Source organism: Sceloporus occidentalis, unplaced genomic scaffold (assembly GCF_023333645.1).
Source record: "Sceloporus occidentalis isolate IW3139 unplaced genomic scaffold, rSceOcc1.0.p SCAF_4, whole genome shotgun sequence".
NCBI classification, from domain to species: Eukaryota; Metazoa; Chordata; class Lepidosauria; order Squamata; family Phrynosomatidae; genus Sceloporus; species Sceloporus occidentalis.
The window spans coordinates 161,115,536-161,142,837 of NW_028316984.1; the positions used below are offsets into that span (position 1 = coordinate 161,115,536).

Here is a 27,302-nt window from a genome sequence, read left to right on the forward strand (position 1 = left end):
TATATTCAAATGAGACATGTGTTCTTTATAAAAGATTTATACAAGTTTTCTTTTTATTTTTTTTCCTGTAGTTTCATATTTTATAGAGTCATTGAAATATGTACAGAACTTAGTTTATTAGTTAATATTTAACTTTTATTGCCATGATCTTGTAATACAAGGACTTGAGCAAGTGGCCCAGTGTGCTTTTCACTGTTTTCCCTCTTGTTGTTAAAAACAATAGCCATCTACTTGGGTTGCATTGTATATTATTTTTGAATTTCACAGGCCTGTTGTGGCAGGACATGGGCACATGTTAGGATGCAGATTCCAATTACTTACCTGCATCTAGTCTTTGGGTTCTGCCCAAGACTGTGGTGGACAAGTCTTATCCTTGAACTGCTTACTCCACAACTGAAAATTCAGCCAGTCAAACTGGGAAAAGACCATTAACTTGGTTGCTGGTTCCTTACTAGTTGCTTAAGGCTCTGATTCTGTTCTGTGTCCCATTGAACTGTTGAGCTTCTCAGTAAAGACACTTAGGTTTGTTCTGCATGCTTTTTCTCCCTCCTGTCCCTATGGCAACCTCTCTTAACCACATGCTCTCCAGATGTGCTGGGCTGCAGCTTCCATCATTTCCAGTCGGCTAATACGTGGTTTGGTTAGCGACTGTGGGACATTTAAACAAACACAGCTGGGGAACTCCATTTTGGGGGAGGTATAGTAGCCAACATCACCCTTAAATTTCTTATAGCCCAGGAAATTAAACTGGAATGCAGAGATATTTTGTCTCTTGTAGGCCAAAATACATTGTAAGAATACATTGGCTTTAAATGGATAAGAACCTTTATATCTTTTTTAAAGCTTTTAGATAACAGAAACATTAAACAACTTATTTTTTATGTTGCTGAGTGATGAGGAGAATTAAACATACGTTTTGTTATGGGTTAATCGGTTGCCTATACTTTTATATATAGCCAACAGTCTTACAGTCTGTTTGTTCAATTCAGCTTCAGGATAAGCTGTCTGAAAAGGACAAGGAGCTGAAGACAATAAAGTTGGACTTAGAGCTGCATGAGAGAGTGACAGAAGCGAAGATTGCAGAAAAGGCTGCAGGTACAGTAGACGAACATTCAACAGATGTCCATATGGCTCAGACAATCCGCCTGGTTGTTGTATGGCGTGGCCTCATGAACATTAGGTATATTTGCTAAAGGAGGGATCGTTTGACTTTTTTATGAGAGGCTGTTTAAAGTTGCTTAGAAAATAGGTGGCTTTAACATCCTGGTACCGGTATTAGTGGGAGCTTTACCTGTATTCATACTGATTTGGGCATTAAATGCATTGTTAACACCATGTCAATCCAATCACAAAAAGGGTGTTTGTTTTGTTGGAAGGTCCTGAACAAACAAGGGGAAAATGATTACCATGGCCATTTACCTTTCAACCAGCAGTCCAAATATCCATTTATTGTTTTAGCTCCCGCTCCCCAATGATGATACTGCCTGTTCCTCCACACACCTTTGTCTGGAGATACTTCTGTGCTCCCCCCAGTTCAGGACCTGAAGCTTGGTCCAGTGGGTGGCAAAATCTAGATTTTGACTAATGGAGATGAGCCCCAAAGGCTTATTACAAGTTTCCCATGGTGACAATTTATTGACTAGAAACAGATTAGAGAGAAACCTATAATTTGCATGTGGTTTAGAGGTTGTTTTCATAATATCAGTTTCATTCAGTTTTTGAATGATCATTTCATTGTAAAGTTTGTTTGTAAGCGATTGTCAGTTGTATAGATCAGGATAGTACAAAGCTGTGGTACTGGCAGCAAGGAAGATTGAACAAGAGTACAGCTGAACAATGCAGATGAGAAGGGGAGGGGAGCTAAAACAATAAATGGATATTTGGACTTGCAGGAGCCTTGCATAATTGAACATAATAACAATATTTGAACTGATGAATCTGACTTGATACCTTAAAAATATCCCCTCCATATCTCACTTGTGAAACAGGTTGAAACCAGGGACAGGGACTGTGCAGCCTTTTAGATGCTTTTGCACTGCAATTCCCAGCAGCCTTAGCTAGCCCAATCAATGGTGAGGAATATTGGGAACTGCAGTTCAGGGACATCTAAAAGGCTACACAATTCCCACTCCTGAGCTAAATCTGACATAAGTCTTACATACAGTAGTCCTACTGATATTAAGATTTAGGTAAGCAGTAATTATCAACTCACACTAATTTCAGTGGGTCTACCATGTATAACATATATTCATACTACTAAGCCTGGAGCCAGAACTCTGGACCAAAACAAAGGGCGTTGTGAGGGAAGAATGCAAAAAGACACTTGCTGAAGCAAAAAGAAAGAAAAACCTCATGGGATGACAGAGGAAATTCTTCAAAAGATTAAAGTCAAATAAGAAGCAAAAGTAAAACATGACAGGAATAAGGTCAGAAGGTGCAAAGGGACAAAAAGAATTACTACAGTAATCAATGCAGATAAACAGAAGAAGACAACAAAAACAGGTTGACCTGTTTTGTATGATCTGAGAAATCGAATTGGAAATTTAAACCAAGAGTAGGAATCCCGTATAATCAGCAGGGGAACACATTGCATGATTAAGAAGAAATATAAAAACAGTGGAAGCAATACACTGAAGAACTATATAAAAGAGATGAAAGGGTGACAGATTCATTTAAGGAAACATTTGAAGATGAACTCACAAATTTAGAATATGAAATGGAAGCTGTGCTCAAAGCATATGGGAGAAATAAATCTCCAGGAACTGAAGGTATACTAATAGAGCTGCTTCAAGATACAGAGACAGCATCTACGGTACTCTAATTCTAACAAGTCTTCAAACAAATATGGAAAACAAAAGAATGGACTGAAAGCTGGAAATACTTCATATATATTCCAGCCCCCAAGAAAAGGGCCACTGGGCATTGCATTAGCCACAGGACTATTGCATTAATCTCCCATATAAGTAAAGTGATGCTCAAATTTTTACAACAAAGACTTTTATCATATAAGGAACAAAGAGTCCAAACTGGGTTCAGAAGAGGCACTAGGGATCATATTCCAAACATACATTGAATAATGGTGCATACTAAAGAATTTAAGAAGAAAATCAATCTGCACTTTATAGATTATAGAAAATCCTTTGATAATGTAGTTTATGAAAAACTATGGATCACTCTTTAAAAATTGGGGTGCCACAACATTTGTTTGTCCTGATGCAAAACCTATACACAGAACAAGAGGCTGCTGTGAGGACAGAATACAGTTGGCCCTCACTATCCACGGATTTTTTATCCATGGATTCAAACATCCACAGCTTGAAAATATTCCCCAAAATAAGCAAATCTGGATTTTGCCATTTTATATGAGAGGCACAATTTTTCCATGCCACTGTATATAATGGGACTTGAGCATCTATGGATTTTGTTATCCATGGGGGATCCTGGAACCAAACCCCAGCGGATACTAAGGGCCCATTGTATGAAGAAACAGAATGATCTCCAATTGACAAGGTTTCATTTTATCACCATATCTGTTTAATTTATCTTCAGAATATATTTGCAGCCAGTCCTAACTAAAGTAAACCTGAATGCATTTGCTAGTCACAGATTGTCTGTTCCTGCATGGCAGGGAATTGGACTAGATGGTCCTTGTGGTTTCTTCCAACTTCATGATTCTATAAAGTAGATCCATTGGCCTAAATCCAATTGCTAATCTCAATTAGCCTCGATCCGTTCAGTTAATTGTTGAATGGTAGATCAACTCTTATGCAAATCCTATAGATTCAGTGGGTTACTCTAATTGTGACTACCAACTGAATTTAAGATAGATGGAGAAATATGTCCTCCGCCCCCCCCCCCCCAACTGTTTTGGGCCCAGAATCCCATAATTTCTCAGCACTGACTATGCTATCTAAGGCTGATGGGAATAGTAAGCCAAAACCATCTGGCTGTAGTAGTTAGAATGTTGAACTACAACTCTAGAGATGGGGTTCAAATCCCTGCACGGCCATGGTAACCAACTGGCCAACCTTGGGCAAGTGACACACACTCAGCCTGAGACGAAGGCACAGGCAACCCCTTCCCCCCCCCCCCTTTGAACAAATCCTGCCAAGAAAACCCTGTGATAGAGTAGCTTTAGAGTTGCCATAAATCCAAAACAACTTGAAGGCACAGAACAACAATGAAGTTGAAATTAACAACTCTCATTAATTTTGAAGGATCTTATTTAAACAGAGGTAACATTGAAATTACTCCTTAGCATTCCATAGTGTCTGTAACTTGTGTGTATATGTCCATGTTAGAGAATCCAAATATTATAACCAAGCCCAATCATTCTCTGACACTGGCAGAAGCCTAAGTATTTGCAGCTCCAATTAAAGATATTTACCATAACCCTATAGATTTTTTAAAGTCACCATAAAACACTTACCTAGATCATAGTTACATCTTGATTATCCACCAACTAAACATTTACAGTATGTGAACTGTTTGGATTAAATTCCAAGTTATGTGTTTGTTTTGGGGATGTTTGCACAGAGTTTTACTTCTGTGCATATAATACTGAAATATTTTATTCAGCATAGACTTTTCTTACTCATTGAAACACGTGGAGAAAATCAGCAGGTAAAAACACATGTGCCTTGATCTGGCAGTTGTGGTGGTCCATGTACAGAAGTGCCACCTGTAAGGATCACCTTGAAGATAGGATTCTCAGCACTGCTTATGAGAAAAGTATGTATCCTGCTCTTGGCATCTACATGAATCTCCCTGGGCATTAGAGCCTGTTTTCTGCTTATGGAAAAACTGGCTATCTTGCATTTGCTACCAATATGTGTTGTATCCTTTGCTGACATTTCTAGGGGTTTCTGCTACCAATGATATGTTTTAAAGTGTCTTTATTTTAGAAACCTTTAAATTAAATTAGGTTAAATTAGTTCTTGTTTGGTCAAACATTGCTGGGATTTTCTGTGAATACCTACTGTTAATTACTGTAACTTTACATTTGCAAAAGAGAAGCAAAATGTTTTCATTATATAGGTTTGGTTTTATTTGTTTTTTTAAATCATATTTATAGTCTGTTCTTCCATCCAGATGGCAAGATCTAAATAGATGTTACATGTATACAGGTTTCTTACTTATGAAACCACTGATGAAAAAATATCTAATAAAAAGCACTTGAGGACTGTATTATCCAGTTTTGTCATGCACTTTGAGAAAATATTTCCAATAATCTTACAGTATAGCTCCCAAAGGAAAGGACTTTTCCAATCTAAAATTGACATGAGGAAGTGTAAAAAGCTGGAGAAAACTTGAAACTGATTATTAAGCAAATAAAATGGGGATTTGACCCATTTGTACAATAACTGCAATGCAACTTTTGTATGTTGTTGTCAATGTCTAACAAAGTTATAGATCTCAGTGGTCATGGGGCACAACCATGTAGACAGTTTTTGTGAGTCTTTGTAGAATAGCCATTTACATTGTTGATGGAAGCAGGTTACATCTGAAATTCAAAAATGACTTGCTTTTCCAGCAGTGCAAATGTCTGCAGTTAATTTAAACTTTCTGCCTTATGTCCAGCTGTCCAGCACATATGCTCATAGAAATTACTAGATCATAGTTGGTGTTGGAAAAAAGGTTAAGAAGAGGAGCAAGAATGGAAAACTACAGATGAAAGAATAAAATAGGAAAGAAATAGGAAAACATCCTACCAGTGAGGGTACCCATCTGCACTTATCACATTCAGTCCACACGCATAGGTTTGAAGTTCTAATGTAATGAAATAAATGATGTTGGATATGCTTGGACCTGAGACCAGTGTTCAAATTTTATCCTAGTCACTGGCCGGCTTTAGTTGTATCACAACATTTCCTGTGCCTGGAACAATGAAATGGGAATAATAGTGAGTGAATAATAAGGGGAAATGAAGATTTGTTTGAATGCCCTTATTAAAGAAATATGATTGTTGCCATACTTATTTTCTTTTTATCTCTCAGTAAAACATTCCCATTTGCTCATAAATTTCATTTTTTTAATCATAAATCTTTGAGTCATTGATTGGTTTGGGGATAGAATAGAATCTTTATTGCGGTCATAGTCCAGCACATTGGTTTTTGGTTTTTGTTTTTTTTTCTTGCTGATTGCTTTTATTGCCTCTAAATATGTAATTATCTATTTCTTATTATATTTCCCCTTTCAAAATTATGTGTATACCACTCTGTGATCCTTATGGATCAAGGGGTGGTAGTTTATAAATTTAAAAATAAATAAAATATTTGTACTTTTGTACTGAAAGAACTGGAGGAAAATGTTTGCATTACTATAATAACAATAGTACTTTACACATGTGTGCCTTCTCTCTTTCTCTTCACAAATGCTTGGAGTTGGTTTGGAGAAAGGGTCAATTAACCAGCACATTTCTTTGGCCACCAGAGGCTGCTGTTCCTTCTTACTGTTTGATTGTTAGAGGTTACCTCTTGATACTGTTGTGTTGCTCAGCATATGTGTCAAAGGGGTGAAGGACAGGAAGAATAACTGCTATAACCTGGGATGTAAAGAGAAAAAACACATGAAAAATGTGAGTATGAAGAGAATATAGGCTGAGAAATAGTAGGAGGGCTCTGGGGGAAATTCCTTTCAAAGATGCTGCTGGGAAGATGCAGAATTGGGCTTGGTAGTACAGAGAATGGACCAATTGTGCTGAAGCAAAAGAACTGAAGTAGATCAGTGTGTGAAGAAGATGAATAGAAGGAACATCAAGATTAGTTAAAATATTTTCCTTTCTGATATATCACATAATACCCCTGTTGCTGTGTGTCTTCAAGGTGTTTCTCACTTATAGCGACCGCTAAGATGAACGTATAATGGGGTTTCCTCAGAAAGATTTGTTCAGAGGGGGTTTGCCTTTGCTTTCCTCTGAGAGACTGTGACTTGTCCAAGGTCACCCAATGTGTTTCTATGGCCAAACTGGTTTCCAGAACCAAAGACCAGTGCTCAAACTGCTACACCACACTGGCCCTCTCTGACATTTATCCTTGCTCAGTTTTACTTTCTAAGACCATAGGCATTCATACTTAACTGCTTATAAAAGAAGTTAACCTCCATATTTTGATTGTGGTAACTAATTCAACAGAGGTTTGCTGTTGCTTTCCTCTGAGGTTGAAAGTGTGTGAGAGTGAGTGTTTCCTAGGCTGAGTGGGGATTTGACCAGAGTACTAGTCCAACACTCAAACCATTACACCATGCTGGCTCCCAAGCCAAACAAGGCGACATTCAGCCTGCCCAACCCTTGTTGATGTGTGCCTTCAAGTAATTTCTGATTCATGGTGACCCTAAGGGAGCCCCATCACAGGAGTTTTTTGGCAAGATTTCTTCTGAGGAAATCTGCCATTCTCTTCCTCTAAGGCTAAAGAAAGTGGTTGGCCCAAGGACCCAGCAGAGAATGAAACTTGAATCTCCCAGTGTCCTCTTCCAACATGCAACACCACACAGGGTTTCTGATATTCTATAAAATAATAATTCAGTTCCCAAAGTATTAGGCTATAGTTATAATAACAACTCTATAAAAGTGAAGGCTTGCCGGATAATCTTCAGAAACATAAGACTACTGGAAACAAAGTTAAATTCATGCAATTAATTTGTTGGGGATGGGGGGGTGGGTTGAAAATAATATGTCAGAAGGTATAATGATGAACTTTGATCATCCTGTCCAGTTGATTAATGAGGCTGTCTGCAGAACCCTTTATTAAGTTTCCCAGTATTATGACTTAATGTTGCACTGAGTTGAAAAGCCAACTGAAGGCTGACAGCATAATTTCTAGCAATGGTACCAGTTACTTTTCTGGACTAAACCTCCCAGAATCTCCTAACCAACATGGGATTCTGGAACATCTCTTGGGTTGGGATTTAGTGTTGTGAAAAGGGCCCTAAATTTAGATCTCACCACACATCTAGGTCACAGTCATCTGCCTATGAAATGGGGAGAATCAAAAATTTCCATAGCAGACTATGTGGGGAGAAGGGAAATGGCAAAGTAGTTTCAGTACAAAACATACCGCTTTAGAAAGGGCAATATTCATAAACGCCTGGTGTCCCTGCACAGTGAAAAACAGAGTGGATACCCTGATGTTCAGCTTGTTAACAGAAATATTTTGTTGTATTAAAGTTTTATATTCATAATTTTTATTTATTTTTATGTCAGTCAGCCATGTCTTCTGGGCAGTTAACGAAAGTGAAAAAAAACAATAGTTTGCTCAACAATTTGTGACTGACAGAGTCTGAGTGTACCATCGAAGCATGACTAGTGAGCTGTTTTCAAACAATTGAAATATCTGGCACCAATTTCACTATGGGCCTCTGAATCCAGGTAGAGGGGAACAGGAAAATCTCAATAATGCAGGCATTTTTCTATCATCTAATGAGACTGGGGACAGTCCTTAAATGTTCCCATATATGCATATATAGGTAATGGACAGAAACCAGGTATCTCAGGGGGAGAAACAGGCAGAAATCATGGATAGTTAAAGCTATTTAATTTGCTACCACAAAGTGTGGTGATGGCCATTTCCTATTTATTAAACAAATTGACTTTCAGTGACATCTGGTTGGCCTCTTCAGTCTGATCCAGCAAGGTCTTATGAGCTTTACTCTGGGTGTGTGGCATTTCCCAAGAAGCCTCAACATACATATAGAGAGAGGGGCAACATCACCCGGATGTTAAGTTTTAAGTGTTAAGTTTTGAAGGCCTGTTCTATGAGAGAACTACATGCTGCAACAATAAATCTTCTAAACCACCTTAAAACTCTCCTTAGCTGGTTTAGCACATGCAATTGAGCAGGGTGTTCCAGATAAACACTGCCAAGCAGTTAGTTAATGTTTGTTGTTTTATTAAAGTCCTTGGCTGTTGGCCACATTGCAGTTGAGAAAGTATATTGTCTGGTTTAATGATCTAATAATTGCTACCGTTTGAAACAACAGTGGCTATCAGGTAAATTGTTGTTGTATGTCTTTCCCACTTATGGCAATCCTACCACAGTGCTTTCTTGCCAAGATTTGTGCAGATTGGGTTTGCCTTTGACTTCCTCTGAGGCTGAGAAAGTGTGACTTGCCCAAGGTCACCCAGTTTCTATGACTGAGCAGGGATGTGAACCCTTATCTCCAGAGTTGTAGTCTAATGCTCAAACCACCACACCATGCTGAATAACAAATAGTAATTTTAAATATTTTTTCTTTGTTGTATTAAAGTTATGTTTCATCTTTCTAAACACAAGATTTTCAGAGGCTGGGATGAACTATAGATATGAAAGAAGATGCACGGACTGTGTATGTATGTGCCTTCAAGTCACCTATTGGTTTAATATGACACCACAACTTTCATAAGGTGTTCTTAGGCAAGGAACGCACAGAGGTAGTTTGCCATTGCCTTCATTTGAAATATAGTGTACAGCACCTGGTAATCCTTGGCAGTCTCCCATCCAACTACTAAACAGGGCACACGCTATTCCACACCAATATTAAATGTAAAGGGGGGAGGGGTTCTGTAGACAGAAAACTGAGAATAAGATGCCATACTTAAAGTGCTTTAATTTCCTGAGTAGCACAGAATAATTCCGTTTGGAACTCACAATTTTGATACCAAATACCCAGTTTTAAAACAATTGCTTGTTTTAAGAGCTACATATTATTTGTGACTTTAAAGTACTTTAAAAGTGACTTTAAAAGTACGTCTAATATCTATACAACAGCCAAATGTGTACTTCACAGCAATAGCAGTAACACAACAATGCTTTGCTTGAGATGAAATTCAGAGATGTTTTTAAAACCGTGGCATTCCTGCAATATGTCAAACCGTGGGATATTCTGTGGACGGTGATGGTCTAAATATGTGAAATTTTTCATATTTTCCTCAGTCTGGTTTGTGCTTGATGCACATTCCATACCACTTTACCTAGCAGTGCTTCCTTAAATTCTCTTTAGCTAATGAACTGCTCTTTTTTAATCTTTCAAATGAGGATTTAAATCTAGGTGAAATATTTTATTTATTTAATTTATATCCCATGTTTCTCCTTAGAGAGGATCCAAGGCACCTTATGACATTACTTTTAAATATTTATGAATAAGGTTGGGAAAGTTCTAGTTATTGTGGCAAACAAGCAACAGTTTGGACTGCGTTTGGAAGACAAATGAATCAAGTCACAAACCGGAAATATAAATTTATTAGCATTAGTTAATTCTTCTTTCCGTTTCCATTTTCTCATCATTATAGGGAAATATCTACCATTTCTTTTAAGCTCACTTTGGTGACTTCTTTTTAGATGCCATTTATTTTTCTTTCTTGCATGTCATCCATTAAAGATTAGCTGTGGAAGGTTGGAGCATGGAGAGATTATGAATGCCAGAACAACTCCTCTGGAATAATAATCAGTTTTTGATATTTAATGCTGTTTGACTTTTGCAGACACATTTCTTATTAACCTTTGATACAAAGAGAAATCCAGGTTCCTGATATCTCATGGAGAAGATGAATTTGAGATCCTCTTCCAATTAAAGTGAAATAAGGCCAATATTGGGCTTTAGCCAAAAGATCTCAACAGTTCCCAACCCTTGTGTTTATAAATCTAAATATGTGTGACATTCTATTTTTTTAAAAGAATGTAACAGACATAGTTTTACTAATAATTCTGTCCTAAAATTATTCTTTCTATATACAGTATGTACTTAGCCTTAGTTTTGTTGTAAGACTGTTACATTATAGTTATGCAAATACATTTTTCTAAACCTTTCATCAGATGGTGTCTTGATAAATGCAAAGACCTTTAAGACACCAGAGGTGCTGTTTAGTTCCACTCAATCGATTTGAGTTTTCTCATGGACTTCAGAGCTGAATTGTGCTGTCAAGTTACTGAACTTGTAGCAGTAATATTTGAAATGGAGACTTGAGTCATGAAAATGCTGGTGGGGAGGAATGAAGAGAAATGTTCTTTTTGCTTTAATTACAAAGGTGTATTCTGGGGTAGGGGGCTTAATGAAATAAAAAGCACAATCACAAATGCAGTATAGCACATTTTGATTTTATATAATAGTTTGTTAATTGGAGAAGAAGCAACCTTGTTTCCATATTAATGAAAGTAATTGTGTAGTGTTGTACGTATAAGTCTGTTTAGCATATACAGTATTAGTTGGATACGTTCTTGCTTTCCTGTCAGTTAAGAAAACAACAATAAAATTCCAGCATATTCTTAGAGAAATTTAGTTCCCTGTTGAGAGTCTCCCATCTGTACACAATTCAAAATTCCTGAATTTCACTATTTGTGTTAATTAGGGGTCCTTTAAAAATAATATGCATGTAAATTATATTTACTACTTGGAAAGCAGTAGCAACACAGTTTTAGAAAAGTCATCTCAGCACAATTATTTTGGAAGGAGAACGGCAAGTTTAGTGCATTGCAAAGATTAGTATTGATAAGAAATGCAGAGAGTTAAATGCAGATGAAGAAAATGTACATAGTCTCATTTACATGCCTTCTCTTTCATTTTCTCTCTGGTGCTCAAAGTAAATAAGAACACACCACAGTATGGCATCTTTTCCCTTACTTTTATTGTTAAACATTTTGGGCTCTTTGGTGGAATCGTATTTACATCACCAGAAATTTAGGAGCTTTTGAATACCTCAAACCAAATACGTACAACAAACATAAGGTAACAAACATGTCAGCACATTCTATCTGTGTTTGAACACACTTCTTTATCTGCAGAGTCACATTTATATGTAAATGGCTTTTAGTCTGTAATGCTTAGTACTGACCTGTTAAAACTGCTCCACTTTTATTCACGCATCCCTGTAATGCTTATACCCTAATGACATCAGAATAATGTCATTTAAAAAAATAAAGTACAGTACCATGGGACTGCTGACATTCATTTTAACAAGACCACAATCTAGCTGTTAGAATATTCTAAGATTATCAGCATTCTGCAATATGTTGTGTGTACAAGCAGATAAGTAGCACATTGATGTGACTCTGGTACAGATTACAGTATGCACACACACACAGAAAGGCACAGACAGGAGCTAAAGCTTTCTGGGTTGGGACAAATATTGGGTGGGATGAATACTGGTGACATTGTTTTCAGCAGAACCTACCTTTTCACACAGAACCCATTTTCTTACTCCATCAAAAAAAAAAAAAGCAATCCAACACCTTCACAGGAGATATATACTAACACAAAATAATTATAGGTAGGTTTCCCATAAAATGAACTAGGAAAATAAGTAAATGAAACAGGCCATTACAGATAGCTCAGATTCAAAGGATGGCATTACAGAGAATTAGCTTTATCTTGCATTCCTGCCTTACTGATTATTTCAAGCAGAGAACAAAAAAACTGAAAATGTGTGTACTCCATTTTTTCTCCCACTGCATATTAGCTCTCTATCTGTCTGCTTTGAAAAATATTTTGGGGGGATTAAGAACATTTTATCATTACTAGAAATATCCTTGTACAAGGTACTTTTTTGCCCCTTCGTATTGGCCCTTTTAGGGGAAAGACAACTGTGCAAGGCCATTAGAAGTCCTGTGATCATTCCTTCACCGGCTCTATGGAAAATCCTAGGTCACACAGAGTTCAACAACTCCTAATCCTGAATACTAAATCCAAAATCGCAAAACCCCTCACAACAATCTTCTCATTATTGCAGCAATTTTCTTTCTCTTTTTCTCTTTCTTTCTTTCTTTTTTTACTTAATGAGAATTCCTAAGAATTGACCACAGCCAAAATAAGTAAGAAAATTCAGAAATCATACACACGGGAAGAGTGGTAGTTGCTGATACATGAACATTTTGTAAGAGGTTTTAGTTTCAAGTTTCCTGGTAGGCATTTAGCTAGAAGGCTTTTTAATTTTTAAATTTTAAGAAGAATGTACGATTTCAGAGATAAAATATTTGCCACAAAATATTTCTCAGAGCAGTGCATCAGAATGCAGCCTGCTCCAGAGCGTACTGTATTGTGCATACTCATGTTTTATTTATACATCTGGTACATTGTCTAAGATGTTAGGGTTATTTTTCTTTTAATACGTGTCATGCGAGTTTTTCAGCAGATTTATAAAAAAAAATCCTAACTATTCCTTCTTTTGTAGCTTTAGTATTCAGTTTCTATATTTACACAGATGACCCTTAAGAAATCAGCAAACAAAGATAAATGTCCCTTCTCTGCCACTTGCCCAGATCCCATCCAATGTTCTCTTGTTTGGAGAATCATGAACCAATGTTTATAATAGAATAATTTCTAACACTCTCTCTTGCTACTACAGTATTTTAAAGATAGTTTAAAAGTGTGGCCGAAAGGTTTGCCAACAGAATCGGGTTTAACTAAGAAAATATGTACACTACTTTGACTCAGTAAACTCACACTCCAAATGGTTCAGCTTCTTCATATTTGCTTTATCCCATATTAGAAAACAATTAGCTTACTAAACAAATTTGAGTATTTGGGGGAAAAGATCTACTTTGAGTCTCTCTCATTTGACTAAGAATTACAGGATATTTGATAAGCTTGTTTAAAAATGGACATATCCAAATATTATTGTAAACACCCAATGATTTGTTTTACCTGCAATATAAGTATTTTACTTAGTTGGCTTACATAGTAGCTAATAATATTTGTTAATGTAATTTAACTGCTGTGAACCTTTACTGAACAAATATTGAAATTTATACAAGTCAAAGAATGAGGATCTCTAATGACTTTTGTAAAGACTTCCGTTTAATAGTTAAAGAGAAAAGTTTATATGACATAGCCAATGTAATTAACAGCAGATTTTACATTTAATAAAAAGAAAGAAGCATATGTATTTGCTTTATTCATTCCAGCATAATTTGCATTACAGTTATGGGTATTTAATGAGCAAATTCCAGCTAAAATGCTATGTTGATTTTCTAAGTGAACTTTGAAATAGCTATGTGTCTTACAAAAATGGTCTGTTTACCATTATTATCTATCTTAAAACTACAAGTGTGTTAGAGTTGATGGGTTTAGTACAATTACTGTTCAGCCGTGGGGAAGTGGGGAGATTTTTGTAGATGGGGTGTTGACTTTGATTCTGTCCTGACGGATAAGATATTCAAGCAAATGCTGACAGGCCAATCTTTCAGCAAATCACTTAAATATATGTTTTAGTCATGGAAATTATAGGTTGTTTCTCTTGTTCATGAAGCAAAATGTGGTGCACATTGATTCAGTTGTTCAATTTGTAGGAATTTTTATTCGCATTGAAGCCAGTGAGCTTGAGAATGCCTAATGGGCCTGATTCCTTATCCCTCCCCCCATAACAAGGCACCCTGACATTGAATATGCACAGTTCAGTAAGCTTACCGTTTCAATTAAAATGTCATTTCAAAAAATATTTGAGCACACTAGACTTGGTTGAAACACTGTTGCCAAGATAAACCCAGCTGTTCCAGGAAATCTGAAAGGTGACTTTGGAGCTAGAGTCCTGGAAGTCCTTGCCAGTAGTCCAGCTGAGGTGAAATAGACTACTCAGGATGGCTGGGATTCATGTGAATAAGAAACTGATTTGTTCACATCTGTTCATTGGAGTAATTAAAAAAATAAGGATGTCCACTGAACCACAGGCAGGTAATACCTATTATTAGGGTCATCCCAAGACCTTTTGCTTCCTGAGGTGGAATTGCAAATTATGCTTACTCACCTAATTTAAGATGTTTAGTACCTAAAGCCAGCCAAGTTTTGGGGGCTAAAAATCTCTCAGAATTTCTCAAATACTATCCCACATCTCTCTAGGTAAAGATACACATTACAATGTGCCCTTGGAATCTGCTGGGGTTTAGTTCTAGGACCCTCTATGGAGACCAAAATAGTATAGTCAAATAGTGTCCCTTATGGCAAAATTAAGGTTTGCTTTTTTGGATTATTTAAAAAAAACATTTTCAAAACATGAATGGTTGAATTTGTGGATACAGAATCCATGGTTATGGAGAGCCCATTGTATTTGACAATTTGCTTCCTTTTTGAGCTATCCAAAAAACACTGTCTGAAGTAGCTGTCTTACCCTGGCTGAATGGTAGCACATGATCTGCAAAGTTGTTCTCATGTGCAGAAAGCAGCCCCATGGACCATGTGGTTGCTAAGATCACTGGAAATGTCTTCAGTAATCTGTACTGTTCCATTTACTTCCTCTCATTTTGGGTATCACAACTCCTATTTCAGAATAGCCAGAATTGTCTCACAGACCACCTGGTCTAGACCTGTCATTGCCTTGCCTTATTACCATACCTTGGAGCAAATACTGGGTTGTTCAAGACGTGGTTTGGTGTTATATGACCAAATACCATAGTGCTTTGTCTGACTTCTGACCTTTGATTTCACAAGAAACAGTAGTGTGATGTTACTTACAAATGGGGCAAACTGTGGTTACTACAAACTATAATATGTGCAGCTTAGGTTAAAAAGCAAATTGGATTAGTTCAAAAGATGTTCTTCAAGAAGAAGAATAAAATAATAAAATTAACTTTATTCTTATACTCCGCCTTTCTGCTGCAGCAACCAAGGCGGCTTACATGACTAGAAGCAGTTCTTTGATTTGTAAGAGGGTTTCAGTACACTGGAGGCATTTGTAAATCAAGTCTCATTTGTTAGGTAGGTAGAGGTAGATGGGATGCACCTACCTTTGAATATCAGTTGATAGGAAATATCAACAGGAGAATATTGTTGTGCTTATATCCTGCTGTGGTCTTCTCTTATATATATGTTTAGCTACAGAAAGTATGGAATGTTGAAAAAGAGGATTTTGTTCTAATCTAACATGGGTTTTGTGTTTAGCAGCCTAATGTCTAGTTTAATATTTATCAATTATGCCATGAAAAAACAATAATATAGTCAGCCCTATCAATCCACAGGCTTGCCATCCACAGATTTGAGCATCCACAGCTGGCCCCACCCCATTGTCCCTAATGCTGGTGTATGCACAAAGCTGCATGCTGCCATTAAGAAGAATGGGACTTGAGGTCCCTCAGGTTTTAGCATCAATGTGTGTGCGAGGCGGGGATGGAACTCCTACAGATATGAAGGGCCAACTATTATTTAATTGGGTGCTTTGAATCTTTAGACTTGCCCAAAGGACCACTCAGGATTATTATATCCAGGGATGAATACATTAAGGGCATGTGTACACAAGGGGGGACCCCCCCCCCAAAAAAAAAAAACAAACCTTGGCTTCACAAGGCCACACAACATATGATCCTGTCCGCACCAAAATCATGCCCTAACCCAGATTCATGTTTTTCCTAGCATTTACACGAAATCCTAGTGTTTGCTGTAGCATGAACAATTGGTCTGCCCTGGATTCGGGAGAGGGTGGAGAACTAGAATAGAGCACTACCTGGCAGGTGCCATCATTTACCTCAATATTCAGGCCAGCTTCTGGGCGAAAATGATTAAATAAAGGTTTTTCCCCCTTTGCCACTGCTGGTGCACACTTGCTTGGTCTAAGGTCAAAAATGAGATGCCCAGATTACAGTGGCTCCAAGGAGGGAAAAACTTTTCCGTAACTATTCCAGCCAGCTCGGAGATTGAAGTAAATGCCAGGCAGAGATCTGTCCTGGTTCTGCCTGGAAGCTGATAGAGGAAATGCAGCAACTGGGGGCCAGAGCAACATTCGAATGCATGGACACATGTAGACATCTACTCAGTGTCCCTGAAGAGACACAACAAGATAGGCAGAACATTTGGGAGAGTCCATTTGGACTTTTGGCTCTCATGTAGACTAGTCTGTAATCTGGAAAATTAAATTTTATCCAAACTAACATGCCTAATAAAAACTGTTACAACAGTTACAGAACCATTACAGTTTTCTGAAATGGAAATCTATTGGTGTGGAAAATTTCTATGTGGTATAGAATGATTCTGACACAAAATCACTACCTTCATCATATTCACACATTAAAAATACTTGCTGTATTGCAGCTTTGGTTCAGGAAGTTCATTCTGCACAACGGGAACGTGATGATGCCATCATGGCAAGACTGAAGTTGGCCAATGAAGAGAGAGATGATGCATGGAAACGAATAAAATCATTGGAGCAATCTTTTGAAACGTATGTATATATCCTGGAATTTGTTCAATTTACTGTTTCTTGTTCAAGTGTCCTGTCTTGGGTATGAATGCAGTTGTATCTAATACATACACACACAATGGCATTTTTCATTTACTGATCATTTCAGCCTCTTCCCTATGGAATCTTCAGATCTTACCAGCTTTGTGGAAAATATTATTGATTTACTGCATTTACAGGCCCAGTGAGAATTATCTGCTGACAGAACTTGTTCCATCAGTAGAATCAGGTGGGGATAATCTGCTCTCCTGACTACAAATTCCATTCTGTCTCTGAAACCTGATCTGTAGGGCTTGCAAGCACTGGGTTTTCAGGTGGTGCCATGGGCTGCAGCAGAGAAGGGGGGGGGGGGGACATTCAGTTGCACTGGCACTGTGGTACCAGCACAATGATGGATTTAGGCCATGCTCACATATCATTTTAAGTGCACTTAAGTCCACTATGCCTTACCTAGTGCATTCCTGGGTACAAACTATGGCCTGTCCCAGGGGCCCATTTACACTACACAATTACAGTGCTGTGATTCCAGTTTAACTGCCTTCACAACTTTGTGGGATTTGCAGTTTAGATTTCTCAAGCAGAATGCTCACCCCCTTTCAAACTGAAGACCCCAGGATCCCATAGGCTGCTGCTATGATAGTTAAAATGGAATCATAGTACTATACTTGTGGAATATAAAAGGGCCTTTGGGAAAAGGAAAGAAGTATACTATGTTTCTGGGCTGAAGATGAAGGAAATATCATGAAGGAAGGGCAGGGCAGGAGAGAAAACCACAGAGGGGATGCCCTATTTTTCCCATTCCCGTCATTAGCCCCAATATCAAATATGAAGCAGAATTGTCTGTTTGCTACATGAATAACAAGAGTTTCAGGCAGGCCTTTGGTGTTATTTGTTGCAATTTTTATTATTGATTTACAGTCACAATTTTTCTCCTGAGACAGAAAAAAAAGGTTCAGGTGGGGGTGAGGGACAAGGATTGATTTTAAATAGCAATAAATCCAGGAAGTGTGACATTTCATACCACAGTCCAGTGCTTGGACTACAAGTTGTCATTCAAAAGTTACACTGTACAGAAAATCAATCTCCCCGTTTTATGCTAGTAGATGCTTTTCTGTCATTTAAAAAACAAAACACCCTTTCATTATTAAATGGTAATTGAATATACTACTTCTCCTGACATCTCGTATCATGCAATAATATTAATTTTCTTTATTTAAAATAGAATACTTCTTTTTCATATATTTTTACTGTTTCATTAATATCTGAAGGATGCAGCACAAGATGTTGATGAATCCAAACTGCTCATTTCCTTACTCTGAGGCTGAGATACTATGATTTTGTGTTGTCGTGCACTGGGTTTTGCAAAGTTTTGCCATTTGTTGTCACCTCTCCATATCTACTTGTACCATTCTTTTTGGGACTATTTTAGTGATTTCTTGGTCCTCTGCTTGGGCTCTTCCAAAGGTCTGGTATGCTGGGATGCCCCTGTGGTTTGAGGAGCAATTTTCTTATGAATTTTTTAAAAATATCACAGTTAATAGCATTATAATAAAAAAATCAGTTTCATAAATGCACTATAGCAACATAACAAAAAAATTGAGGGAGAAAGAAAGAGAAGGATACATTTTGTTCTGTTTTTTCTCAGCATGAAAAAAGGAAACACATTTGAGGATGAGAATAAAATGTTGAAGCTGGTACTGGAAGCAGCCAGAAAGCAGTTTGGGAGAAATCTCATTTGGATATTAGAAGGGGAAAAAGCCTGAGAATCACAGCAAAAAAATATTGTGACATCCAGAAACATGACAACACATTTGCCGTATCTGTCAGAGCCCTAGGTCTTTCCATGAGCTTTAAAGTTATGCACAAAGTTGTGATTTGTAAAGCCCTATATGGCTGTGGTCCAGACTATCTGAAAGCTCATACCTCCCCATAAGAACTTGCCTGAGTCATGATCTTTGGAGGGTGGGGGGCTTTCTCTCTGCCCCACCAGTCTCCCAGGCTTATCTGACCTGTTAATAGGCTACGGAACTCACTCCCAAATGTGGCTCAGTTGGCCCCTTCTTTGATCTCTTTTCTCTGGCAGGAAAAGATTTTCTTATTTAAACTGACCCTCAGCCTTCAACTGGTTGAGGCAAGAGAATGCTCAATAGGTGTGCTGTGTATTTCTTTTTTTAATATGTAAGTGGTGGTGGATGTGTTTTCAATTGTTTTACATTAATGTAAGAGGTGTTGTATGTGTTTTCTGTTGTTTTAAATTAATGCTTTACTTCGATTGGTTGTTCAATGCTTTTTAAAAGTTTTGCACTACATATTGTTTTAGCTGTTTAGTTTTAACTTGTGTTGTAAGCCTCTTTGGGATCTATATTGGGACAGGTAGGTGGGATATCAATTAAATAAAGGCAGAATATAAAATAAAATAAAACATCTCCAAAAGCATTATTGTTGAAGCCAGTTCACATTACCATGCCCATTTCTCTCCAAATATTGACTGATTGCCAACTCAACCACTCACATCTCTTCTAGGGGTTTCCTCTCCAAAAATACATTTTCCACACAGTGGGAGTGAACCAGCCTGCATGTGTATACCAGCTGAAACAGTCGGAAAATTTTTTTTGCAGTGTCTTAGTCACTCACATGCATACTTATTTTGAAGAGTTAATCCTGTGTAACCCCCCCCCCCCCCAAGTATTTCTGGTGGGCATGGAATACACTGTGCAAAACAGAATCGGGTCAAATCAAATTAATATTGTGTATGGTTTTTTAAATCTTCTATAATTAAGTGCAGTATGAATTAATTCCAACATCTTTCACATTACAGTAAAGCAGGATCCAAAGCATTGAATTGAAAAGGATCATTCATATATTGGGGTTTTCTGGAAATATTGCTTCAGAAACTAAAAAAAAAACTCTCTGGAATCATTTTCAATTTCAGTGACAGGAGCTGTAACTGGTAAAAAAATAAAAAAATGGAGCTACACAGTTCTTAAACCCACAGACTGACCTTGAGAGGGTCCAACTAATCTAATGACCTGCAATGAGATAATTAGGTGCCCTCATTTACGAGTTGGACTTTTTTGTTGGCAGTTCTGTATCTTTACTTTTACTCCTACAGATTATTACATGGCTTACTGTTGCTAATAAATCTAATTACTACACTAACATGTAATATTGCAGAACAATTTTGACAGAGCTGTAAACCTACTAACAAATTTCTGTAAAATCCTTTATGTATATTCAAGAACAGAATAAGAGGGACAACCATTGGCCTAACTTTATGCATACCCTTTACTTGAAGTTTTTCATATGACGTTCTACCTAATTTTCTGACCTTCTGCTAAGAACTCAGAGATGTTATACATTTGGTAAACCAACCTCATCTGACATTCCATGGACTTAAGACTGAATGCTAAGCAAACTTGGAAGAAAAAATCCCATTAATGGCTGCAAACCCTAACATCCAGATAAATACATTTTGGGATTGGAAAGCCCGTGTTTATGTGCTTCTGTTTTTTAGGGATTTGGAAAAATGAAATTAAGATATACAATTTCTGGTGACAATCGTAGGCCTAGAAATAAATAAATAAATAAATAAATAAATACATACATACATCTGTTCACCTGCCGCTGGGGAACTTTCTTCATCTAAGCACATATGAACAATTGATCCTTGTAGTCATATATAGCAGTAAACATTAATAACTTAACATTCTGAAGTCAGTACTGAAGATATGGTGCATTATTGAAAGATGGAATCGAGCAGGTGGCACTTTAATATGTTCAGTGTCATGGTTGACTCTAAAGACTAGTAGAATGAAATTACTTGAGGGTTCTAAAGATTTAAAAAGCGAACTCATTTTGCTGCACTAAGGAAATGCTACTGATCAGGCTTTCTGTGTCCCTTTTTTCCTAGGCTAGAAAATATTAACCCTGAAGAAAATGACATGGTAAGCCATTCTCTGAGGAGATTTCTTGATGTCAGTCTTATATCTTAGAGGCTTAAGTTCAATTGAGTGGGTTTCAGGAACTAAGATGTGGGGAAAAAAAGAATTGACACACTAATAATGTACATCTTTGCTGCAGTATGAAAATTCAATAACTTCACTCAGTCAATTTACAATTCACATGTGCCTATTAATTAAAACCCTATATTAAATAAAATATATTAAAACTTCTTGTCTGACTAACATATAATGCTGTTGGTAGACATTACAGGAATTACTGAACAGAATAAACAATGCAGACACCGGGTTGGCAATACGTAGGAGCGGAGCTGTAATTGTCGACCGAATATACAGGATCCAGGAACGGAAAAAGAAAATAACAGCTGAAGAAATGAATGCAGTGATCGAAGAACGAGATACCGCAGTGGCTCAAGTAAGTCCACATTATTTTATGAAGGATTCATTGGCAGATATCCATTCACCCCTTTCTCATCACTGCTGGGAAAATGAAAGACTTTCTTGTTTTAACACTTTAGCTTTTTAAAAGACTTTCTTAGGCATGCTGTCATCCCAGAAAATTATTGCAGTGAAATAAGAATAATATATAAAGGGTCTAATTTATACCTCCAAGCCGTTTCTCCATATAATAACCTGTGAGACTATTAAGGAAAAATTATTTATATGATATTAAAAACTGGGGGAATGGAAGTTTCCACCCAGATCTGATATAAAAATCCACAATGACCTTGATAAGTTGAGGGTGGAACACTTAAGGAATGAAATGAAATTTAGTATGACAAGTGCAATGTCAGCTGAAGCTAAGGAAACCAGAACTGTGTATGCAGGGTAAAAAAAATGCATGAACACAAGTTGGTATGAAAGAATGGTTAGGCTTGAGTGTAGATGTGAGAGGCTTATGCTGGAATCGTATTACCCATTTTCTCATGAGTAAGCCTCATTGGATTCAGTGGAACTTGCCTTTAAGTAGATAAGCAGAGGATGGAATTGTTACAGTTTATAGAGTATCACAATCTACCAGCTAAAGGTAGCCATCCCATAACAGTTTATGCCCCAAGGAGGTTGGGGATGCAAGTGGCCTATGTCCTGCCCAGCTGGTTTACTAAAGAAAAGGGCCTGTCAATTCCAATATGGAATAAAGAAAGAGAAACAACTCAACCATGGTGATACACAGTTTAGATTCTATGTTCTTTTTATGGGCCATACAGTGGAATAGGATCACTGTGCAGAAGTGGTGCTGGAAGGTTACAGGGATACACAGTTTCTGAGTAGCCCTTTCATGTATGATAGGGCTATTTCCATTTACAGAAAGGCTAGAGATCCAGTAGAGGGTCACAGAAGTGGAAGGAGATGCAACTATCTTCCATGTTGTCCCAAAAGGTCTAGCTCAAGCTGTCAAAGGCATTGAGATTGCAAGAGGTAGAGACAGCCCCTGAATCTAAGATTCTATTTTGATGGTATTCTCAGGTTGGTAGAAGTTCATAGGGAAGAGAGATAATGAGTTTATGGGCTGTGGTATGGGGTAACTGGCCATGAACAAGCATTCCTGAAATACATCACATTGCAATCTGGTTTGGAAGGGAGAGAGACAGTGGAGCCCATGGAACCTGAACTGGTGAATTAGAGCATGAAGCATGATGCACTGGTTAAAAGTGGGAACATTGGAAAGGACGGGAGGACAAGTTGACTATTGAGGAGCAGGCCATCTATCCCAGATGAGGTGGATATTCATTCATTTATTCAGTTGTTCATTCATCTAGAGCGTTTATACTCCATTCTTCAGTGAAAAAAGGGTTCCAAGTTGGCTTATAAATCATTAATTTGGCAGTTCTCTGCTTTCAGGCCTACAATCTAAAAATACAGGTCACAAGAAAAAGGGGATTTCATTGGGGGAGGGGATGAAGTCCAAGTGATGCTGGCTGCTGTTCTATCCCTCAGAGGCCTCAGCAGTGGTAACTGGAATGGAAGGAGGGCCTTTCACTAGCTGCTGGGCCAAGGCACCATGGATCTCTACCTTCCTTCTGCAACCTCCCACAGAGGCCAGAGCAACAGCATTTGGAATTGAGGAAAGGCATCTAACAAGTTGTTGTGCCAAGAGAGGATGGGGCAGTGTCTGGTTGCTCTTCTCTCCCTTGGAGCTCACAGTAATGGCAGTTGAAATGAGGAGGACCGCTCACCAGCCACTGTTATACAATGGGTCCTCCACATTTGCTGGAGTTAGGGGCACAAGATCCCCAAGAAAGTGGGGAAACCACATACAAAAAAACCCCTTTTTTTAACCTGAGAGAACACTTCTCTAGGCATTTTGTAACTCTTCGGTAACCATCTCGCCAGGCATTGACCATAGAATTGTGCTGGGAGGCCTACAAATGCCTAGATAAGCATTCTGTCTGTGAATCTCTAGGTTCTCCAGAGTGATTTCTGCAAATATTGTCCATAGAGTCGAACTGGAGAAAACATCAATAACATCCATAAATCAAATCTGCAGAAGTCAAAGCCGTAAATGTGGAGGCCTGACTGTATTTCATTTCTGTCCATCTAGTTTGCCATTCAGAATGTATTTATAATTAATTGCAAGTAGATTTGCAGCTGGGAAATACAAACTGTAGAATCTTAATTCTTTAAAACTTTTTTTCATACCTTTAAAAAAAATACAGAAGACTGGGAGTAAAAGAGAAGATGACAACAGAAGAGGAGATTTTTATATTTGGCTTGTGGCAGCTTTCATTTGTTCAGCATTTTTGTCACAATGTGCTTTCCAGCAGGATTTGTTAAATGCAACTGACAAACTGATCTTTAGCAACTTTGGCTCTGAATTGTGGGTTCAAATTGTGGGTTTCTTTTGAGCTGAAAGTCCATGTCCAAAATATTGAACAAAATCTTAATAAAAGGCCATTCATCCAGAGCATTTTCTTGGCTGTCCTCCTGGCATTTAATTCATGCCTCAGTGTAACACGCTGGGAGTTTCAAGGAGATAGTGCAGACCATAAATGCCACTTTTATCTTAAGTATACTGCACTCCAAATATTTGATTCCAAGCAGTACTGCTTTACCTGGTATATGTTATATTTAAGAGTGAATACATTTTTATGCAGTTTTCAGTGGTACAGTGCCAAGTTTATAACAACTTTATTACATCAGATCTTTTGGAATTTAATTATTACAGTATTAATAATATGCACCTCCCCCCACAGCAGATGTATATACAGATGAGTTTACTTCCATTTGCTCCTTGATTGTTTAAAGAATTTACTGTATAATACTTCTTATCTACTTTTTTATCAGTCCTGCCCCATAGCTGGCCTACTAATTTAATAAAAGTGGACTAATCTCTTTGTCTAAGGAAAAGAATGAGCCAGCCTTCCCCAAAGAAGTATCCTCAAAGAGTGATGGACTACAGCTTCCATCATCTTCACCATCAGATGAAAGTTGTAGTCCAGGATGCTATCAGGAAAGGAAGGCAGAATTGAGCTATCCGGTGTCTTTCACGTACTGCTGTCATTTTGATGAGCAGATGTGAACTGCAGATCATAACATTTAAAGCAAAACAAGTTTTCTTTTTAATTTTCGTCTACAGACAGACATCGTGAAGGGTAGGAAATTTTTACAAAGATTCAATTGGCAGCTAGATGATGGCTGACAATGGAAGCTTAAGCACTATAGCAGAGACTTAGAGCAAGCTGAATAAGAGAAGCTATGTGATAGACTGTCCTATCTTATAAATATCTGAGCTGACTTATGGTCAGAACAGATGATGCCTGTTCCTGAATATCTCCCAAATGCATGATGGAGAAGGGACTGCGCACCAGCGATTCCACCTTACCTAGGAATGCAGAGTTGAAATGGCATCTATGCATGATGGTCCAGGTTACAAGGTTGACTCCTAGGTTTTGTCTCAGATATCAGCTATGTGAAATGGGCCTCTGAGTCTGTTTTATGCATGCTGAACCAATTCTAATGTTATGCACACACATGGAGATCTGTTCCCATGGGAGGTGGGGAAGACAGATCAGTTAAGTGGGAAGGAAGAGTGTGCAGTTTTGCTTTCCATGACACGTATGGGACAGAATTGGAAGATGGGTATAGTCTAGTTTGACCCATAACTCCTACTATTCAAGGCCATATAATACACAAATTGGAAACACTACAAGGGCTTTGTCATGAGTTTATTTTCTATAAAGAACACTGCATACCTAACAAAAATGCATTGATGATATTTCCCTAAATCGTTGTTTCTCTTCTGAAAGGTTAATGTAGGTTATTCAAAATGTAGCTCCTAGTCTGTTCCTAATTGCATTTCCTATCTGTTATATATCAATCATACTAAGTAATTTGTTCAGTTGAGAGATGATCCCTGAATTGCTTACTATTGGTTGAGAACTTGGAAAAGTTACTTTTTGTATTATATCTACCTCTCAATCCGTGGTGGTTTGGGATTATAGAAGATGCAGCTTGTGCTGGTGATATGAAGCTCCAGTGACAGCTGAAAACTATGGGATTGTTTCATAAAGGCTATATCTCTGTGGTGGATATTATCAATCCCTTCTGGTATCAAGCTGAGGGGGTGTGTATAGAAATTGTAGATTTTTAATTTGGATTGGTTTGACCTGGCCATAGCAGCTGCCACATTGCAGAAGTAAAACAGTTTGACACTAGTTTAACTTCCATTGCTCAATGCTGTGGAATTCTGGAATTTGTAGTTTGATGGGGCACCAAAGTTCTCTAACAGGGGAAAAGAAATCTCACAACTACAGATTCCAGAATTTCATAGCACTGAGTCATAGCAGTTAAAGTGGTGTTGATCTGCTTTATTTCTGCAGTTTGGCAGTAGCTTATGTTTATTATTCTTTCATAGTAGCTGTATAGTAATAAATTGTATGTCTTCTGTGAAGTATGGTTGCAGCCTAGTCTATGGTTCAATTAGTCTTTCAGCTGCTATTTGACATCACATTGTATAATGTCCATTAAGTTTTAATTAGCCTGTGATAAACCTACAGCAATGCAGTTGCATGTTTTAAATTAGAATTTCCCTCAAACTTTGTTCAACTGCCCAAATTAAAACAACATATGAATTCTTGGGGTTGAAAGGATTGTTCCAACTGAGACCCTGATTTCTGTGTTTGTGACTATTATGAGCACATTATCTTAATAGACTGATGAGCATGATCTTCACTGGGCAGAATGGCACATGTGTATATAATCTGAGATCGTTCACTGGATTGCTAAGCAAATATGCAAACTCCTTTTTCTATGTGCAAAAACAAATAAAATGGTCTAAACTCAAATATTTGATACTACTTTTGTATGTATTTTCAAGTGAATAAAAGAAAACAAACAACTAAAGCATAGCTAAACATTGACAGCGGCCTCCCTTTTAGTTCTTTGGCCCTCCAAAAGAAGAAGCAAACCTCTCAGCCACTCACTTTCAACTGCCAAGATATATTTGTTAGCAAAGAGATACTGTGTTACCCTGTAGAACATGGTGTATGATTATTCTCTTTGCAGTGAAAATTAGAACAAAGAGAAATTTCATGAATGAGGAAACTGCTTTTTCATATGTGTGTTGTGGGACACAAGTTTCATTATCTGAAATCCACCTGCTAGTCCCAACTAGAGTAGATCCACTGGCCTAAATGCATTTGCTAGTCCCAATTAGATCCTTTGGCCTAAATCCAGTTGCTAATCTCAATTAGCCTTAATTTATTCAGTTAATTGTTGAATGATGTTATTGTTCACTGCTTTTGAGTCAACCTTAACTCATGGCAACCCTATGAGTGAGATACTTCAAAACCCACTGTTCTCAACAACTCTGCTCAGGTCCTTCAAGCTCAGGGCTGTAGCATCCTTGATTGTGTAAGTCCATCTAGTATGTGATCTTCCTTTTTTCTACTAGCCTCCACCTTTCCTGGCATTATTTGTCTTTTCTAGTGAGCCTTGTGTTCTCATGATGTGTCCGAAGTATGACAGTCTCAATGTTGTCAGCTTGGCTTCCAGTGAGAGTGCAGTCTTGATCTGTTCTAGGATCCATTTTTGTTTGTCTTTTTGGCAACACTTTTAGATCAACACTTCTATGAGTTCAGTAGGTTACTCTGATACTGACTATCAATTAAATTTAGGCTGATGCCCATAAATCTAAGGAGGCCCACAAGCTGTTTTGAGCCCAGAAATCCCATAATTCTTTAGCACCTAAGATTGATGGGAATAGTAGGCCA

General features: G+C 37.7%; 1 protein-coding gene across 1 annotated transcript in view; it reads left to right on the forward strand.

The window, feature by feature from the left end:
• The window catches only part of MIPOL1 (mirror-image polydactyly 1), a 251,755-nt gene that overhangs the window by 60,217 nt on the left and 164,236 nt on the right, over positions 1-27,302 (forward strand). The window contains exons 4-7 of the mRNA XM_089523560.1: positions 990-1,095; positions 16,984-17,113; positions 21,042-21,075; positions 21,335-21,505. Coding sequence (XP_089379686.1) covers positions 990-1,095; positions 16,984-17,113; positions 21,042-21,075; positions 21,335-21,505 — 441 coding nt within the window. The remainder of the gene's footprint in view (positions 1-989; positions 1,096-16,983; positions 17,114-21,041; positions 21,076-21,334; positions 21,506-27,302) is intronic.